Genomic DNA, 19,289 nt, shown 5'->3' with positions numbered 1-19,289 from the left:
CTCAATCATTTAAAAGGCCCTTGAGGCTCTGGATGTCAGAGCCGCTCTGCCTGGTGCCAGTTGGTGGCTCTGTCTCCAGAGACCTGCCTAGTGCCGCCCACAGCAAAACCCCTCCCCCCACCTTAGATCCATGCTGAGATTCTGAAGGGAGCCCAGACAGCAGGTATCCCTGAGGTGTAAACCTTTGAAGGCTGACAAGGTGGAGCAGACAAGTGGTCCACATCACTTTTGAGGCCACAGAAGAGCCTGCCATCACATCCACATCCTCCTGCTGGGGCCACCATTATCTCAGGCACAGAACCTGTTAGCTGTGTGCATCCGTTTGGATGAACTGTGTAGGGCTTTGTCAAGAGCCAATTCTCAAGTACTCCAGCACCTGAACATAGTACCCCATCAGTGGGTAAACAGTTTGAGGGTCAGGGGAGGGACCCCGAGTTGGTTTTCCTTTACAGCAGCTGGCCAGTCACTGCCCCATAGAGTTCCCACCCTAGAGGCTGCACTTCCTGATACCCACAGGCTGACCTGGTAGGGCACTGCTCTCCATGAAGAGCCTCTGTGGGGCTTCAGCTGTCCTGCTTGCCTTGAGTGCCCTGCTGACTGTGCTCCTGGCACACTGTCATGTCCCCGAGTGTGTGGGGGTGGGGCGGGAGGGTGTCTCTGTCCCTTCCCAGTCAACCTGATATCTTTGCTGCTCCAAAATGTGCCATCTATTTCAGGTGTAAAATGAGAGGCAAGGGTGAATGAGGAAATGGCCTTGAGTGCTCGCTGGGGTCAAGGCTTTGCTGGTTGGAGCAAATCCTTTACGTTTTAATGGCTCGAAGCCAGCAAGTTTTCCAGCCCCCTGATGCGTGTGCAGCCATACCCAGTGCGGGACTCTGCCCCTCATTTCCCAGTCATTTGGTACCACTCCGTCCTTAGTCCTCCCGGGAGCAGGGGGGCAGAGCTGAGCGGCAGCCCGGAGCTTGGCGGGAGGAGGTGGCGGGGGAGGGGCAGGTGGGGAGATCCGGCTGGAGGGGAGGCTCCGACGTCTCCTTCCTTCCTGGTTCCTGCAGCAGCGGCTGCCACTGCTCAGCTCTGCGAAGAGGTGGCCGGTGACTCGGACAGGGTGACTCAGAGGCAGATCAGTGGACGGACCAAGAAGCACTGGCGTCCATGGACCCTGGGGTAAGGGGACCTTGGTGGCACCGCCTGACATTCCTGGGAGGGCTTCCTCTCCCCTGGAGCTGTTAGGTCTCTGCACCTCCGGTGAGGAGACTTGAGAATGGAGGTGGCTAGGGGGACACTCACCTGGCTCATCTCGACCCCTCCTTCCTTCTGACAGACACCTCCCACCTCTGCCGGGGCGGGGGTGGGGGCAGCATCGGATAGACAGAGTCCTAGGGGCCAGGACAAGGGCATAGAAATAACCCAGCACCGAAAGAGTTTGGAAACTTTGAATGGCTGAACGCAGGAGTCTCCCCCCTTGGGTCGGCATCTTGTAGCCTGGGCCCTTCTGCTATGACCTCCTGGCCGCACTTATCCTGCCAATTCCCCGTCTGTCCCTTCTGGGCCTCAGCTCCTCAGGTGCTTGCTGGCTGCAGAAAGCTCTGAGCTGCTTCCCCAGACACAGGGCAACATCACCCCTCCCGCCCCCTCCCCCTTCTCATACACACATCCAGCCTCATGCATTATTGATCTCCTGGCGGAGCCGGGATGGCCAGAGCCGGTGCCAAGGGCGCTCTGTGGGCAGGCACTGCCTCGGGACCGGGGCAGAACTCAACACCTCTTCTCCCACCCAGTGTCTCAGCCAGCCAGCGTGCTGCTCCTGCTGGATGGGAGGTGCTGCCCGGGAGCACAGAGGATCAACATAGCAGCAAGGGGCTGGTGGCGCTCTGCAGGGAAGAAAGCCCAAGTGGGTGATCCTCGGGGGCATGTCTAGTGAGAGGAGGCTCAGTTTCTCCAGGCAGAAAACGGGAGTACGAGAACCGGCAGCCAGTTAGTAGAAGGGTCCAATTAAGTAGAAGTTTCAAGGGCGGTCTGCAGGGCAGTTGTGGCAGAGGAGTGGCTGAGGTGAAGGCAAAGAGATCCTGGAGAGAGAGGCAGCCAAGGAGCTCTTGCCCACCTACTCTCTGAGTCCTTCCATCTCCCCTTGGATCCCCTTCTTTCTTCACTCCCCAGCCTCACAAACCCAGAGCATTTCCCTGCATTCCTGGGGTGCATGCCCAAAGTGGGGCCCCGGCCGGATGCTAGCTGGCGGTGGCCACCGTGTGGATTGAGTTCTGTGCTGCTGCCCAGGCCCGGGGGGGGTCAGGGCATACTGGGCATGTGTGGATAGCTTGCGAGTGGAGGATGTATTTCTCGGTGCAGGAGGGACGAGAGGTTGGGAAACCTGGCAGCAGGGTGCTACACACGGGTCTCTCTCTTTTGCTTCAAGGGTTCCCCCGGGACAAGGTGACACTCTTCCCTTTCCACCCGCCCTGCTCTACTCTCCTCGTCAGGGAGTACCTTCTCCTTCCTCATGGACTTCCAAGAAAAGGACACTCCCTCCCTGGCTGAGAGTACTCAGTCGTCAAAGCCCAGCAGTGCCCAGCAGGTCTGAGTGGAAGCGCAATGGTGGATGGGCCTAGCTCGGGTCCCTGGTGGTGTGTGTGTGGGGGGGGGGGGGTTGAGGTGTTGGGCTCACCGGCTGCTGCCCTCCGTCTACCCTGAACTTCAGGCCTCTGAGCTGTGGGAGGTGGTGGAGGAGCCTCGGGGCAGGCTGGGAGCAGAGAACATCCTGCCCGAGAGACAGGAAGGACACCTGCTCAAGAAGAGGAAGTGGCCTCTTAAGGGCTGGCACAAGGTAGGGAGGGAGGGAGGGGCTCCGTGCGGGAGGCCGCTGGGCAGCCCTGGTATTCATGGGTGGTGAAGGAGAAGAAAAATGTGTGTGTTTGCTCTCTTCCCCACCCCTGGCTCTTGGCTGCCTGGTCCTGTCCCTCCGGTACAGAGGTACTTTGTGCTCGAGGATGGCGTCCTCCACTACGCCACGACACGACAAGATGTGAGTCAGGTGCTGGGCTCGGGGTGTGTGTGTGGGGGGGGGGAGCCTGCCCCAGAGTGTCCTAAGCAGGCGTGGGGAGTCCTGAGTCAAGCCAGAGCAGGGTTCGAATCTCACTCGGTTCCACCTTTCAGCAACCTCTGTCAAGTTACAGTTGGCTTTCTGCATCCTTAGGCTCAACATCTGCAGATTCATCGATTTACACACGCACACACACACACACACACACACACACACACTTTCAAAAGACATCTGCAATTCCTGTCACGAGTCCCTAAACGCTAGAGCCACCATTCCCACGGCGTTTGCAGGGCGGCGTTAGGTGTTAGAAGTCGCCCGCAAATGCCCACAGGACGCAGAGATGGTATACAGGTTGCGGGTAGAGACGGCACGGTTTACTAGTAGAGGCATGTCTGCGTTTTGGCTTCCTTTGTAGCTGCGGAACCCAAAAATACCATGAGACAACTGCTTCCCTGGGCCTCACCCTCCTTTCTGCTGACGTGGGGGGAGGGGCGCAATCAGCCACCTGTAGGGTTATCTGGGTGATGCCCATTGCAGACTAGGTGCCCAAGAGATGGGAGCTTTATCAGCCTTGTCCTTGTTTTCCTCTTGTGTTGGGGACAAGACACAAAGCTAGATTCTTCCGGGGGGGGGGTCTTCCCTCCTCCACCATGTACACTCCAAGGGGTGGTAGTATTTTTTTTCCCTTGCCTTCTCAGGCCCGGGTGAAATTGAATATAGCATAGTGTTCTGTGTGTAAGGTATGATGAGCAAACCCCTTTATATACGACTTGAGGTGCTTGGTCCTTGAGTCTAGTGTGGCCTCAAGGAGATGGTGACTCTGCCCTCCTGGGAACCTCAATCCACTCCCCTGTCCCCCACCAACCCTCCACTCCAGATCATCAAGGGGAAACTCCATGGCTCCATTGATGTCCGGCTGTCAGTCATGTCCATCAACAAAAAGGCCCAGCGCATTGACCTTGACACGGAAGACAACATCTACCACCTAAAGGTGACATCCCTGGGAACAAAGGGTGTCCTGGGTACCAGCCTGGTACAGGTGCCAGGGCACAAGCATAGGAGTGGGGGGGGAGCTCTTCTCTGAGTGTGACAAGAAGAAAGTTTCCATTGTGTGAAACCGCCAGGAGTGGGCCCACGGTCACGGTGTTATCCGAACACATACAGAGCGAGGAGCTCGGATGGTTGGGATGTCATACTCTGTCCATCTTTAATAGGGTTTTGTGCAAACGGGGTGCTCTGGGGAAATTCCCTGCTTGCATGGAGATCAGAGACCTGACACTCTGCTCCTGGAAAGCGACCCCTTCCTTTTGATCTCTCTCCATCATTTCTGCAGATCAAATCTCAGGACCTGTTCCACAGCTGGGTGACCCAGTTGCGAGCCCATCGTTTGGCCCAGCGCCTGGACATGCCCACTGCGACTCATCGGAAGGTAAGATGGGCCGTGGAGCGAGAGCAGGTGATGTGAAGATTTCAGGATGGAGGCTGTGGGGAACTGAGATTCAGAGAGCTGGGTACCATCTTTTCTCATTCCTGGCTTTACCTCCACAGGTTCCCGGTACCCAGATGCTAACAGCTGGTAGTGCAGCAGCCTTACCTGGGGTTGGACCTCGAGAGAAAGTGTCGTCCTGGCTGAGGGACAGTGATGGGCTAGACCGCTGTTCTCACGGTGAGGGTCCCTCTCCCAGGGCCTCTGTGGGTAGAGCCCACATTCTCAGATCTGGGCAGTATCAACAAGAAGAAAAAATGTTACCTCCACCCCCTTCCTCTGAGGGGCCCCCTCTGCCGGGGGGGGGGCACCGTCTGCCTCCAAGATAATCAATCTTCTTGGTGCCCTGAGGAGCCCCAAGTTACAGAAGATAGTAAGCTTGTGCCCTAGGCATGTAGCTGGCACAGGGACTCCTGCCTGATACCAATGTGGTAGAATTCCTGAATAGCAACAGGGAAAGGCTGTGCCCTAGAATTGTGTTCCTGCAGTAGGAGACCAAGATAGTGACCCAGACAAGGCAGTGTGTATACATAAGAAGAGACAAGAAGGGCCCCCAGCCTGTGCACAGGCAGAAGAGGTGAGGGGTGGGAATAGGCTACTGGCCTCCCGGGAAATCAGAAGCGGTTATGCCAGAGGGCCGGAAGTGCTTTGCGCCCCCGAGACAGACACGGGGAACAGTGTCTGGATGCCAGCGATATCTCTGGATGGAAAGAAACTGAGGGGGCCAGACCGGGAACCTTGGTACCTCTAGGAGAGCAGTGAGCCCTCCTTCCCTCCCTCCCAGCGCTCTCCGAATGCCAGGGTAAGCTCCAGGAGCTACACAAACTCCTTCAGAGCCTGGAATCTCTCCACCGAATCCCCTCCGCCCCAGTGATCCCCACACACCAGGTAAGGGTCAGGGGAGGAGGCAGGGAGTGTTAATCCCCATCATTCGACGACCCATACCTGTCCATCAGCTTCCCCCCCAATCCCCGGCTGTTTCTCTGCTCCTTTTGCCCGGGTTTACTACCAGCATGCAGCACACCTGGGTGAGCCGTGCTCGCCTCCATGGCTTCCCCTCACCCTGGGAGTGAAATTATTCCTCGCCTTGCCAGGCCTCGGTGACGACCGAGAGACCCAAGAAGGGGAAACGGACCAGCCGCATGTGGTGCACGCAGGGCTTTGCCAAGGATGACACCATTGGACGGGTGAGCCGGAGTGCAAGCCCCAAGCTGCAGGGATTCAGTGCCCCGGAGGAAGCTGCCCTTCACCCTCTGTCTTCACTGACAGGTTGGTCGTCTCCACGGCTCCGTTCCCAACCTGTCTCGTTACCTGGAATCTCGGGACTCCTCCGGCCCCCGTGGACTGCCGCCTCCAGACTACGCCCACCTGCAGCGCAGTTTCTGGGCCCTGGCCCAGAAGGGTGAGTCCAGGCTAGGTGGTGGCCAGGAGTGGGGGGCGGGGGGTCAAGATCTTGGGAGAGGAAGAGGGGGACTGACCGGCCCGCCCACCTCGGCAGTGCACAACTCCCTCAGCAGCGTCCTGGCTGCCCTCACCACAGAACGGGACCGGCTGAGAGACCTGCATCAGGGCTCGGAGCTGTCAAGGATGGTGGTGAGCTCAGGGACAGGAGCGGATCAGGGGAGGGCCTGAGCCTGGGAACCGCAGGTCCAATTGGCAAATCTCTGCCAGGGCTCAGGGGCTGACAGAGGCTGTCCCTGGGTGAGGGTAGGAAAGAGGGAGGGAGGGAGAGAGGGAAGGAGGGAGGATGGGAAGAAGAGAGGGAGGGAGGGAGGATCTCCCCTTCCCATACCCAGTTCCTCACCTTCTGCCTCAGGTCTCTGAGGCCCCGGATGGTCAGAGACGTCTCCACTCACTCTCCATCTCTTCAGACACCACAGCAGACTCCTTCAGCTCTCTCAACCCAGAGGAGGTGAGGATCTAGGGCAGACGATGGGTGTGTTTTCCCTGTGCTTTCTCTCCCAAGTGTGAGGGCCAGGGGCTGGAGACAGGGTTGATTATTTTTGGCCTAGAAATTGGTGGAGGGATAAGAAGGGATCCGGCTTTCCTTTTTCTCACATAACATAGCTCTCTCAACTGGTCCTGCAGACAGCTGCTGCCTCATGCCTTGTTTTGTTTGCAGTACTGAGGCTTGGACCCAGGGCCTCGCCCAGGCTAGGCAAGCAGTCAACCTCTGAGCCACATGTCCAGGCTCCTGAGAACTCTTGGTTTGACTTCAGAGCCCATGAGGCTTTGGTTCTTAGCCTCTCCTGGGCCTGTCTAGCCTTTGACATAGCAATTTAGACTCAAGAATTTCATAATCCACACCTTTAATCCCAGCACTTGGGAGGTAGAGGCAGGAGGATCTCTGTGAGTTTGAGGCCAGCCTGGTCTACAGAGTGAGTTCCTGGATAGCCAGGTCTACACAAAGAAATCTTGTATGGAAAAAAACAAACAAACAAATAAAATGTATAATCAAGTTAATAATAAAATATTGCAAACTATTTTCTTCTAATGTTTTAAGTAAATTTATGGGTTTTGCATTGGGCTGCATTTATATCTATTCTTGGCTGCATTCAGCTGTGTACAGCGCATGGGCCACACATTGGACATACCTGCATCATTAAACTAGATCTAAATGATAGGCCCATGGTCCCACAGTTGTAGCCAGGCTGCATTAGAGTTCACCAGCTTTGTATTTTGAGCCTCAGTCTTCTAATCTGCAAAGTGGGGACACAGCTGTCCACAGGGTCAGGGTCCAGACTGACTGGGCAGCACAGGAAAAGGGTTGGAGCCAGGCTCTGCTGGTACCCAACACCTCTCCCAAGTTTGAGTTGTTTCCCTCTCCCTCAAGCTCTCTCCTCTCCCCTGCTGCTTCTGCTTGGCAGGAATCCAGTGTGGTACTGGGGGTGGGGGTGGGGAATGGGCAGCTCCCTCTCCAGGAACTGTCACTCCAGTGGCCTCTGAGGCCCACATCCATCTGGCTCCCACAGCAAGAAGCTCTGTACATGAAAGGCCGAGAGCTGGCCCCCCAGCTGTCCCAGAGCAGCGTGCTGTCCCTCGCGGACTCCCACACCGAGTTCTTCGATGCCTGTGAGGTGCTCCTTTCCGCAAGCTCTTCCGAGAACGAGGTGAGGGAGGAGGAGGCTGGCTGCCAGAGGGGAGGGGCTTGGCCAAGATGCGGTGGGATCCTGAGATTGTCCTTTCTCGCCACCTCAGCGGCTGTCTCTGGGAGCGTACCCAGATCTGTTGAACTGGTGTGACTCCAGAAACCTCTTCTCCCAGCTTTATACCGTGGCCTCTGAAGCCATCTTCCCGTGACCCCATTCCAGTTCTCATGCTCCTTTGACCCCCATCTCCCCAGATTCTGGACCTCAGCACCCGTCAGCTTCTCCTTCCTCTAGGTCTTGCCACGTTCCCAAGACTCTTTTCTACAAGTCAGGGACCAGTCGTGACAGGATATCTTGGGGCTAAAAGTCTTCCTTGCCCCGCCTTCCCTCTTTTCACCGAAGAGCTAGCTGATGACCGTTCTTGCCCAGTCCTGGCCATTGTCACTCAGCTGTTGACTCTCACTGACCAGGGTTCTGAGGAAGAGGAGTCATGTACCAGTGAGATCACTACCAGCCTGTCCGAGGAGGTGCTGGACCTCAGGGGAGCTGACTGCTATCAAAAAGGTACGGACCGGATGAGTGGGCATGTGTGGAGAAGCTGTTTGCTCGCGGCCTAGGTCACGTAGAGGCAGTCCTGTGTGTCCGGTGGGCTGCTGGCGTTGGGCACTGATTCCAGAATTGACCCTGGAACCTTGAGCTGGAGAATATTTTAGGGACAGTCCTGGGAGCTGGGCCAAGCTTGGGAGTGGCGCTGGCCTTCATTCCAGTAGGCTTAGGAGTGCTTCACAGGGGATGGCCGAGAGAGAGGCATGGTTCTACTTGGCCGTTTTATCAGAGTAAATTCGGGCCCGTCTCTTTTATCAAAAGTGGCTGAGGACAGGGGCTGTGGCTCGGTTTGTAAAGTGCTGCTCCTATGCACAAAGCCCTGGGTTCAATTCCCACCACCGAGAGTGGTGACGCAGGCCTATAATCCCAGCACTGGAGAGGTGGAGGCAGGAGGATCGGAACAAGGTCATTCGCAGCCACTGTAGCGAGTTCGAACTCAAGCAGACTCTGTCCCTCCAAAAGGGTGGACAGGACAGCGGATGATCCGGACCCCAGCGTCTGTTTTGTTCATCAGGGGACAGGGGCGAGCCGGAGCCTCTGGGCACTTGTGTATGGCAGTGGAACTGTCCTGTCTGTCTCATTCTTAGCCCTGCTACCCATGTCAATCCCCGGGGAGCTCATAAGCAGCCCGAGGCTCAGTCACCTCCCATAGCGGGCAACGCTGGGATGCCTCAGGAGGTCAGGAGGCAGCCCTGTGCAGTGGGCCTGGCGTGTCTGGATCCCCGGTGCTCCAGAGGGAGGCTGACGCGTCTGCCTCGGCCCAGGGGCGTGTGTTCCAGGGCTGGTGGCAGCGCCCCCTCGCCGCCGCTGCCTGCCAGCCGCCAGCGGACCCGGGACGGACGTGAGCCTGTGGAACATCCTCCGTAACAACATCGGCAAAGACCTGTCCAAGGTGTCCATGCCCGTGCAGCTCAACGAGCCGCTCAACACGCTGCAGAGGCTCTGCGAGGAGCTGGAGTACAGCAGCCTCCTGGACCAGGCCAGCCGGACGACTGACCCCTGCGAGCGCATGGTACCCGCCCCGGGGCCGCCCCGTCTTCCCGAATCCTGGCTGGGCGGATCCCTGATAGCCGAACCCCCTCCCCTCCCCCCAGACCTGGCTTGGCGCCAGGCTGCTGTCCCCTGCCTGGGCCTTCGTCACACCCCCCGTGGCGTTCCCCTCGGCCCTCCCGCAGGTGTACATCGCGGCCTTCGCCGTCTCTGCCTACTCCTCCACGTACCACCGCGCAGGGTGCAAGCCCTTCAACCCGGTGCTGGGAGAGACGTACGAGTGCGAGAGGCCCGACCGGGGTTTCCGCTTTATCAGCGAGCAGGTGCGGGCCCCGAGACGGGAGGGCTGTTTCCAGCGCTGGGCTTTGGGGGAGCAGAAGGTGGGGCCGGTGGGGCCGGTGCGTGGAGGAGAACAGGACGCGGTAGCCCTGTGCCAGGCACGTGGTGATAGGGGAGAGCTCTGCTCTGCTTGGGGGATGCTGAAAGCCACGCCCCGATCCGTGCTGGGGGGGGGCAGCCGTGCTGGGGGGCGGGGCAGCCCTGCCAGCTAGGTCTTGAAGGGTGGATTGGAGGAAGTCTGGGTTAAGGAGCTGAAGGACTGGTTTCTTTCTTAGCTGTGTAGGATAGGGTGGAGCCGAGGGCGGGGCAGGCCAAACCCTGCTTTGTAGGTGAAGGTGAAGTGCCTTCCGGGGTTTTATCTGCTTCAGCTGGTGGCACGCTGAATCCAAGAGGTGTGTGTACACCATGGCTGACCGAAGCCACTAGGACGGGAGAGGAGCATGGGAAGTGACCCTGTGCGTGGAGACCTCCGCCCGTGGTGGGGTGGATGGCTCCTCCGCTCCAAGGGGCTGCCAGCCTCCTGTGGGCAGCAGGCTGGAATAAGCGTAGGGGAGCCTCTTGCGGTATTGGGAAATGAGATTGGTGAGCTGGGGGCGGCGAGAAAGCTGGGGTGGTCCTGTGGTACATGGGCCCAGGTGCCGGCTGGCAGGAGAGAAGGCGGAAGGGAAGAAAGGAGTTGTTCCTTGTCGCCCAGTGGGTGGGACTTCCTTAGAAAGCTATCCTGTCGGTTTTGAGGCCTGAGACGTGGGGCTGGAAAGAGGTGACCAATCAACAGATTCTCAGCTTGGAAGGTGGGAAAATCAGGACCTCCTGTGGGGGGTGTCACCAGGAGGGGAGGTGGCCCGTGGGATCTGGGCATGGGGTGTATTTCGTGAGTGAAGGACAGAAAGGACAGGGTAGAGATGAACTTACGGCAGATGTGCCCAGCTGCGGCCCCACTGGCTGGGTACATCCCTGGACAACCCTGAATGCAGCCCAGCACATCTGCAGGAGCCAGCATTATATATCTTGCCACATCAAAAAAGTTGGACAAAGCTGGGTGTGATGGCACATGCCTTTAATCCCAGTACTAGGGAGGGAGGTAAAGGCCAGAGCATCTCTGTGAGTTTGAGGCCACATAGTGAGTTCTAGGAAGTCAGGACTATAAAGAGAGACCCTAAAAAAAACAAACAAACAACCCCATCCCCCCAAAAAGGCTAGACACCCCTGACAAGGTTGTGTTTTGTTTAACTTTATTCTAGTTTCGACCAGTTTCCTTTCCCTCCACTCCTCTCTCTCCTTCCCTAACCTCTCCTTTCCCCCAGAAGAGTGAAAGGTAAAAACTAATAGTAAAAACTAGAAAAAGGGCCAGTGTGATGGTTCGGCAGGTAAGGGGTGCTTGCCACTAAGCCAGATGACCTGAGTTCAATCCCCATGGCCGATGTTCAAAACTAGAAAAAGGTGCGGACTGTTTTCAAGAAATTTTATCATACGGCAGAGAGGAGAAAGGGGGGTGTCCCTAGAGGAAATGTAAAAGGCTGAGACAGTTTGTTCCTTTGCTTAATTTTTTTTGGTGTTTTGATTTTTTGTGGGGGGGAGGGGGGACAGTGTCTTATTATGTAACCCTGGCTGGCCTTGAACTTGCCTCTGCCTCCTGAGAACAGGGATTAAAGGTGTGTGCCACCAAGAGGGTGAATTTTTTACACAGCATCTGGTGGAAGCCTCCCATTCTGACCTCCAGAGAGGACTTCTGCCACTACCGCCCTGCCAGAAATGATGGCCACAGATGCCAGCACAGATGTGCCTGTCTAAATGCAGACATGGGCTGTGGGCTCTTGTTGCTGGCTGCCGTCACTCAGGATAAAGCTTTAGTCGTCTGGTTGGCCGTGCCAATAGTTTGTCCCTTTTATCAATGAATATCCCTTTGTGTAGATGCAGGGCAATGTGCTTATTTTCTTTCTGATTGACATTTGAATTGTTTCCTGTTTGGGATATGATGAATAAAAGTGCTATGAACGTTTATGTGGGGAAATAAAGGGGAGGCTTGCTGCTTAGGATGGGAGAAACAGGAAATCCTTTTGTTCGTCGAGTTGGCCACACAGAGGGAAGGGTTGAAGGGGACAGGTGGGGGAGGGCTGTGGAGCAGAGGAGAAAGAGCTGCTGCGTGGGGTAGAGGAGCCAGCCTGGGAGGCGAGGGGTGGAGCAGAGAGCGGGAATAGGGCCAGAGTGGAGGGAGTTGTCTTTTCCTACTCTCTGCTCTCTCTCTGACTATAGGGGCAAAGGGCTAGCTCGGTTTAGGATCTTAGAGGATTGCTGAGTGATCAGAAGACCTACATGTAGAGCTAGCTATATGGTACTGGACATTACCTCTTTGGGTTGTGTGTCCAGGTACAAAGCCCAGGTTACACAGAGTGGCTGTGCTGCCTTTTTTTTTCTTTTTCATTATTATTATTATTATTATTATTATTATTATTATTATTGAGACAAGGTGTCTCTGTGTAGCCTTGGCTATCCCAGACTTGCTTTGTAGACCAGGCTGTCCTCGAACTCACAGAGATCCACCTGCCTCTGCTTCCCTGAGTGCTGGGATTACAGGCATGTACCACCACACCTGGCTCCATTTTTTTTTTCCCTTAAGATTTATTTCTTTTTAGCCAGGCATGGTGGTGCACGAAACTAGGTCCTCTGAAAGGGCAGCCAGTGCTCTTAAGATTTAGTTATTATTTTTGTTTATGGCCTGTGTGTCGAATCTCTTGGAGCTAGAGTGGCAGGCAGTTGTGAGCTATCTGATGTGGGCTCTGGAAACGGAACTCAGCTCCTCGGTAAGAGCAGCCAGTGACTTCAGCTGTGGAAATCTCTTCAGTCCCTCTTTCCAGAAAAGAAAAAAATGCCCTATTTATTTATGTGCCCCATTTTTTTTTAAAGATTTATTTATTTATTATGTAGACAGTGTTCTGACTGCATGTACACCTGCAGGCCAGCAGGGGGCACCAGATCCCATGATAGATGGTTGTGAGCCACCATGTGGCTGCTGGGAACTGAACTCAGGACCTCTGGAAGAACAGCCGGTGCTCTTACCCTCTGAGCCATCTCTCCAGCCCCCTATGTGCCCCATTTATGTATGTATGTATGTATGTATGTATGTATGTGAACACATGTGCCTCTGCACATGTATGGAAGTCCTAGGACAGCTTGTGAAGTCTTGACCGCAGCCGGAAACAGGGCACAGGGCAACACAGAAGCTAGGCTTTGGGGATGTCCGAGTTGAAGGTCGCAGATGTGGAGCCATTCCAAGTGAGAATAAGGCCAAAAGTTTCCGAGAGTGTGGAGCAGAGCCAATGGGGAATATTCAGCTGTCTGGGAAGGAGGCAGATGGGAGGAAAGAGGGTCCTCGGGGAGGGCCAGGTTTCAGGGCATAGGTTGGAGGCCCTGTTTGGTATGTTGCAGGGAATGTCTGGCCAAAGCAGGGTTGGTTAAGGGCGCTATGGGCTTGGCCAGTGTAGCCAGCAGGGCAGATGAGCAAGGAGAACACAGGGCCCCTGTAGGGAAAAGAGAGTATCTGGACTTGGACATCGATTGGAGATAACAGGATTTAAAGACTTAGCATCAACTGATTCTAGTGAAACTAATTAGGAGACGGAGAACTGGGGAGGGGGTGTGTTAGGAGGAGATCCCCCCCCAGGCTCCTCAGGGGCAGTGTTAAGGACTTCTTTGTTCATCAAGGTCTCCCATCATCCCCCGATCTCCGCATGTCATGCAGAATCTGAGAACTTCATCTTCTGGCAAGGTGAGGAGGGGTGTGGGGCTCTGTGGGCATGAAGGTGGGGGGGGCATGGAGAGGCAGGGGGGTGGGCAGGAAGGGGTAGGAAGGGCAGAAGCATTCCGGATCACCTTGGCCTTCTCTCTGCTGCTCCCTCCCCCTCCCCCAACTGAACCCCAGACATGAAGTGGAAAAACAAGTTCTGGGGCAAATCCCTGGAGATCGTGCCTGTGGGGACAGTCCACGTCAGCCTGCCCAGGTGAGTCCTGTAAACCCCAGTGGCCTGCCCGGGGGCCAGTGCTGTGCGGAGGACGGAAGGGTCTGGTCTAGCCCTGAGCCCTTGCAGGTGACAGCAGGCGGGCGGCCTTTATACATTTTACACCTGTGTTTGCAGCAGTTGGTGTAAAGGTCAGATGTCTTGGGGTGGGGGGTGGGGCTCAACGAGGTCATCCGACGACAAAGTGTCTTTAACAACTTTTTGATCATGACTCACACTAGGAAATGCACCTGCGATGTCAAACCAGCATGTGTGTGAGACATACCGCGCGCACACACACACTCTCTCTCTCTCTCTCTCTCTCTCTCTCTTTCTCTCACAGAGATCTAAATGGATGTTGAGACTAATAGACCACAAACCACGTTTAAAAACCCTCATCTTAGCCAGCTGTGGTGTCCAATGCCTTTAGTCCCAGAATTTGAGAGGCCGAGGCAGAGGCAGGCAGATCTCTGTGAGTTCTAGGACAGCCTGGTCTAAAGAGTGAGTTCCAAGACAGCCAGGGATACACAGAGAAACCCTGTCTCAAACAAAAAGAAAGAAAGAAAGAAAGAAAGAAAGAAAGAAAGAAAGAAAGAAAGAAAGAAAGGAAGGAAGGAAGGAAGGAAGGAAGGAAGGAAGGAAGAAACCCTTATTGAAGTCCATCTTACAGATGAGCAGCTAAAGCTAAAAAATTAGGTCATTTTCCTAAGGGTGGCAGTGAGCCTTGTGTGTGTGTGTGTGTGTGTTAAGATTTACTTTGTGTAGGTGAGTGCTCTATCTGCATGTACACCTGCATGACAGAAGAGAGCATCAGATCACATAGATGGTTGTGAGCCACCATGTGGCTGCTGGGAATACAAATAGTGCCCTTAACCTCTGAGCCTTCTCTCCAGCCCCTTTTGTGTTCTCAGGAACTTTATAACGGGGTCCAGACCCGTCCAGTGAAGTTCTGTGATGGCGGCTCTGCTTTATGAGTAAGAGCCGGTACCCGGGATCTCCTTGATTCAGGCCGTGTGACTTGATGCGTGAAGATGGCTTTATTCGCAGACCGGCTGACGGCTGCCTCCACGGGCCCTTTCTCTCTCAGGTTTGGGGATCACTTCGAGTGGAACAAGGTGACGTCCTGTATTCACAACATCCTGAGTGGCCAGCGCTGGATCGAGCACTACGGAGAAGTGCTGATCCGGAACACCCAGGACAGCTCCTGCCACTGCAAAATCACTTTCTGCAAGGTAGGCGCCACCCTGACCCCGCCTCACCCGGGGGAAGTGGGCGGAGCCCCTCACTCAGGCCCCGCCTCCCCCACCCTAGGCCAAGTACTGGAGCTCCAACGTCCACGAGGTGCAGGGGGCGGTGCTTAGCAGGAGTGGCCGCGTCCTCCACCGCCTCTTCGGGAAGTGGCACGAGGGCCTATACCGAGGCCCCCCACCGGGTGGCCAGTGCATTTGGAAACCCAGTAAGTGGGGCGTCCACGGAGGGCTGGGCAGAGTGAGGACGGCTGTGACCCAGTCCACCTGCCCCAGCCCCTTGCCTCCCCCAGATTCAATGCCCCCAAACCATGAGCGAAACTTCGGCTTCACTCAGTTTGCCCTGGAGCTGAATGAGCTGACGGCGGAGCTGAAACGGACGCTGCCTTCCACTGACACGCGGCTGCGGCCTGACCAGAGGTCTGTGCCTGGCTGGCCCGGCCCAGGAACTCCTTTCAATGGGGGAAGGGACAGGGATCTAAGCTTCTGGGGACCCCTGAGAGCAGCCAGTGTACTGACTGAGGCCTGGGTCGTCAGGTACCTGGAGGAGGGGAACATACAGGCCGCCGAGGCCCAGAAGAGAAGGATAGAGCAGCTCCAGCGGGACCGGAGAAGGGTGATGGAGGAGAATAACATAGTCCATCAGGCGCGCTTCTTCAGGTACTTCCGCCCTGCCCGTCTCTGCAGCCCAGATTGTAGCAGGATTGCTCCCTTAGGTTTGCAGCGGGGTGATTGTGGGAGGCGGCGCCCGTTCCTAGGCTGCGTCCTCTACCCACACCCACTGGTGCTTTTCTGCTCCAGGCGACAGACCGACAGCAGCGGCAAGGAGTGGTGGGTGACCAACCACACCTACTGGAGGCTGCGTGCCGAGCCGGGCTATGGGAACCTGGATGGGGCTGTGCTCTGGTAGCCATGGCCTCAAGGCAGGAGGTTCCGGGTCCTCACTCCTGCCCCCACTCCTACCTTGGACACATTGGGTGAGGTCAGGCTCCCTCTCACTGCCCCTGAGGACAAAGGGGCAGCCCAGGCTCCAGCCCTTTCCCCTCTGCCGGCCAGAGGAGCTTGTATCTCAACACGCTCCCGTTCCACCACCGGAAATGGAATCCGTGCTTCCCCGGTCTTGTTACCCCAGCGGCTGGCATGTCAGACCCTTCTCAATCAGTCACCCTCCTCATCTGGGAGTGTTCGAGGGAGATGCCAGGTTCCCCAGATCTGCCCCCCGTTTCAGTGCCTTCCTTGGACACAGAAGGCCCCTTGATGCTCCCCAGACTTTCTGTGCCCAGGGCGCTGGCCGTGCTGCAAGGTCGGAGTGAGTGAAGGAGAGGAGATGCCCCTTTTCCCCATCTGTCTTCCCTTCGGCATCTTCCCATCTGCCCTGACCCACCCCTCGTCCCGCATCCCCTTCTCCCAAGCCTCCCCTGCAGCTTCCAGCACCTCCATCCCTGGTCCCCCAATGGTCCCTTCACGCTCAGCTTAGCAGCCGTCTCGAGAGGTGGGGAGTAGTCTGTGATGCCTCAGACTCACCCAGGAGGGAGGGAGCCAGTGTGAGTGGAAGTTTGTGTGGGAGTGTGTTCGCGCCTGTGTGTGTGTGTGTGTGTGTGTGTGTCCGTCCTGCTTGCGGGCGAGCAGGATTCCTAATGTAGCCAGGACACCCCCACTGCTGGTGTCTGTCACTTTTGCTGCTCATTTTCTCAGTTTGCCTGAGTCAGGTGAATTGCTATGACATTCCAAGCTCCAATAAAAGACTGTCCTGGACTTTGGCCTGTGACCGCTCATTGGAAAACACAGGTCCTCAAGCTCTGGGGAAAGGCCCGTGGCCACTGCGGTGTGTCCACTCATACCAAAAGGTTGGCGTTCAAAGGGGTAGGATGTAGCTCAGGGGTAGAGCGCTTGCCTTTCGGGCAGAAGTATCAGGACAGCAAGACAGCTCTGGGGGTAAAAACACGTTGCCATGCAAATCTGATGACCTGAGTGACCCCTGGAACCCGAGGAAAGAGAACCCTGACTCCGTAAAGTTGTCCTCTGCCATACACACACACACACACACACACATGCACACAATGTTCATAGTTCCTGGAATATTTAGACACTGGGACTTGGCAGATTCAACTGGTTCCTTGCGAGAACAAGGAAAGTTGGGCACAGGGAAGAGGGAAGAGCCCTGTGGGAAATGGGCTGTCCGTTTCCAAGAGTGCCCTGTGGGTGGTGGGCAACCTGCTGGGAGGCCTCCAGGGCCCGGAGTATCCAGCATGCTGGGAGGCGGCAGAAGCAGAGGGTGGCCCTGAGCCCCACCCCAGAAGGAGCGACATACGGGCAGATATACCGGTGTGTATATATGAGACCACTGCCTCAGCTGTGGGTTTTCATTGGTCTTGTTTGTGTGTGAGCATGTTCGTGTGTCTGGGAGTGTGTATATGGGCCTGGGTGTGCACGTGTGTATGTTTTCATGTGGAGGTCAGAGGTTAGCCTCAGGTGTTCTTCCTCTGACACCTCTCTTTTTGTTTGAGAGAGGGTCTCATTGGCCTCTAAGGGTACAGGCGAGCTGAGGTGAGGTCCAAGACACCTCCCCTGTGTCCGTCTCTCATCTTGTCCCCAGGGGATTTCAGCTTGAATCTTCATAGGGGCTCTGGGAATCCAAATTTGGGTCCTTGACGCTTTCAGGGGCAAAGCAAGCACTTGCTGAGCTGTCTCTGCCTGCCTGCTTGCCTGCCTGCCTGTCTCTCTATCTGTGTATGTGTGTTTGAGTAAGTGTGTGTGTGTGTGTGTGTATGTGTGTGTGTCTAGTTTGTTTGTTTTTTGAGACAGAGTGTTCACAGTATTTCCCAGGCTCTCTGAAACTGTGTGTAGTCCGGGTTGGCCTTGAACGTTCCGTAACTAGCAATCCTTTTGTCTCAGCCTCTTGTTCACTGACACTACCTGAGCCACCACACTCAGCTTCCGGGTGATAGCTCAGATGTAACCCCCTTCCTGCTTAAAATGCCCCATCACCTCCCAGTGCCCAGTAGCAGCCATTTGACAGAAGCAGAGGCTCTCGGTTCACGGCTTATCTTTAGACACTTCTTTGGTGTCTCAAAGGAGAATGCTGGGAAGCAGCTTGGGCTCCCATTTCGATTTTTCTCTCCTCCACTGTAACAACAGCCCCCAAGTCCCCACTCTGCGTTGGGAAGCATCCCAAGAGGAAGTCACTGGAGACCCCGGACTGTGGCGACATCTGAGCACATGCTTTTTCTCCTCTTCCCTATCCCCAGTCTCGAGGAGGAACCTGTACCTGCAGGGGCTTTTGTTGGTGGTAGAGGCTCATGTTTTGCTCTGTTTTAAGAGATAGTCTCCTGTTGCCACGGCTGGCCTGAAACTTACTATGTAGCCCAGGCTAGTCTTGAACTCAGAATAGCCTCCCTACCTCAACCTCCCAAGCACTGGGGCCACACATGTGAGCTGTTGTGCCTGGTGGCATTATGGAGGCGGGAGTTATTTGCTTTGTTCTCTTCTGTTGTCAAATTAGACAGTCTCGATAATATGGCCTTGGCCTTGAACTCCTGATCCTCCTGCCTCACATCTCTAGCTTATTTATGGAGACTATCAACATGAACACACTTGAGCTTACGCCACATGCCAGAAATAACTTCCGCCCATCCCCCAAGCCCGCCGAAGCCCACAGACACCAGGGCCTTTTTAGAACAGTGAGCACGCCCTCCCCCAGCCCTTCCCCTCAGAGCTGCAGGACACCAGTGAGACCAGCCCGCGTTCACCCTCCTCCACAAGGCCGAAGAGCTGGAGTCTGAAATAGACCCAACTCCAGTGTTAAAGGGACCAGGCCTTCCGTGGCTTGTGCCATCTCAACTCTCAGCCCTTTGCAGGTGCCACCTGGACAGGGGTAGGCGGGGACACAGCAAGAAGATGAGACTATGGTGATCCTTACTGGTTCCGAAAGGCTCTTCTCTTTCTTTCTCAGTCGCCTTTGGAGACAGTGTGGCTGTTCACCTCGAGCTGGATTGCAGCTGGGAATCCTCTGGCCTCAGCCTGCCAAATGCTGACATGCACCGCCACCGTGGGGGCTCCCGCCCCCTTTATTGAGACAGGATTTTGTTAGAGAGCCTAGGTCGGCCTTGTGCTCCAGGCAGTCCTACTGTCTCAGCCTCCCGGATGCTAGGATAAACAGGTGGATAGGGCTACACTGCCCCCAGCCAGCTGGCATCTGGCGGGCTGTCGCCAGCGGGGTGACCAGGCCAGCCTGAGGAGGGTTGGCGGTCTGGCTCTGGATGAGGATCTGTAGACTTAATGATCTAAAATCTTGACTCAGCTTGAAGCCAAGCTGCCGCGCTAAACCAGGCCCCTTCTAGGACAGACAAAGGAGAGGAAAAGATAGGGACTGGACAGCAGGAGGAGCACCTAAGGCAACCCTAGAGGGAGGAAGATCAGGATGGTGGTGGGGTCCCAGCCCTCTCGCCCCAGCTGCCTGGGACCTTCCAACCCCACACAGCTCTACCTGGAGATCCACTT

The 19,289-nt window shown here is 55.9% G+C and overlaps 1 protein-coding gene across 3 annotated transcripts; it reads left to right on the top strand.

The window, feature by feature from the left end:
• Positions 1 to 1,026: 1,026 nt before the first annotated feature.
• Positions 1,027 to 16,549, top strand: Osbpl7 (oxysterol binding protein like 7). 3 transcript variants are annotated; one of them, XM_021641977.2, is made up of 23 exons: positions 1,027 to 1,164; positions 2,414 to 2,572; positions 2,696 to 2,821; positions 2,966 to 3,019; positions 3,915 to 4,028; positions 4,371 to 4,466; positions 4,586 to 4,703; positions 5,308 to 5,411; positions 5,618 to 5,710; positions 5,793 to 5,925; positions 6,022 to 6,116; positions 6,340 to 6,435; positions 7,496 to 7,633; positions 8,083 to 8,176; positions 8,983 to 9,230; positions 9,394 to 9,531; positions 13,250 to 13,313; positions 13,467 to 13,545; positions 14,630 to 14,774; positions 14,854 to 14,998; positions 15,083 to 15,209; positions 15,327 to 15,449; positions 15,591 to 16,549. In XM_021641977.2, exons 2-23 carry the CDS (start codon positions 2,498 to 2,500, stop codon positions 15,697 to 15,699), a joined length of 2,514 nt encoding a protein of 837 aa, XP_021497652.2. In that variant the 5' UTR covers positions 1,027 to 1,164; positions 2,414 to 2,497; the 3' UTR covers positions 15,700 to 16,549. The 3 variants fall into 3 exon arrangements, 2 of the variants coding, with proteins under 2 accessions (XP_021497652.2, XP_021497653.2); XM_021641978.2 differs by lacking the exon at positions 1,027 to 1,164 and adding an exon at positions 1,780 to 1,891; XR_002476569.2 differs by lacking the exon at positions 15,591 to 16,549 and having other exon boundaries at positions 15,127 to 15,209.
• Positions 16,550 to 19,289: the final 2,740 nt, after the last annotated feature.

The sequence above is a fragment of the Meriones unguiculatus genome, chromosome 7, assembly GCF_030254825.1.
Source record: "Meriones unguiculatus strain TT.TT164.6M chromosome 7, Bangor_MerUng_6.1, whole genome shotgun sequence".
Taxonomy (NCBI): domain Eukaryota; kingdom Metazoa; phylum Chordata; class Mammalia; order Rodentia; family Muridae; genus Meriones; species Meriones unguiculatus.
The sequence above is the reverse complement of the archived record's forward strand: the minus strand, read 5'-3'. Positions and strand labels throughout refer to the sequence as shown.

What these genes read in the sequence shown, in the direction of transcription:
- Osbpl7 (XM_021641977.2), top strand. Translation starts at nt 2,498, where the DNA reads ATGGACTTCCAAGAAAAGGACACTCCCTCCCTGGCTGAGAGTACTCAG. An exon ending in ACGCCACGACACGACAAGAT is followed by an intron (nt 3,020 to 3,914) that starts GTGAGTCAGGTG and finishes CCTCCACTCCAG; the next exon opens with ATCATCAAGGGGAAACTCCA. An exon ending in TCCGCTTTATCAGCGAGCAG is followed by an intron (nt 9,532 to 13,249) that starts GTGCGGGCCCCG and finishes TTGTTCATCAAG; the next exon opens with GTCTCCCATCATCCCCCGAT.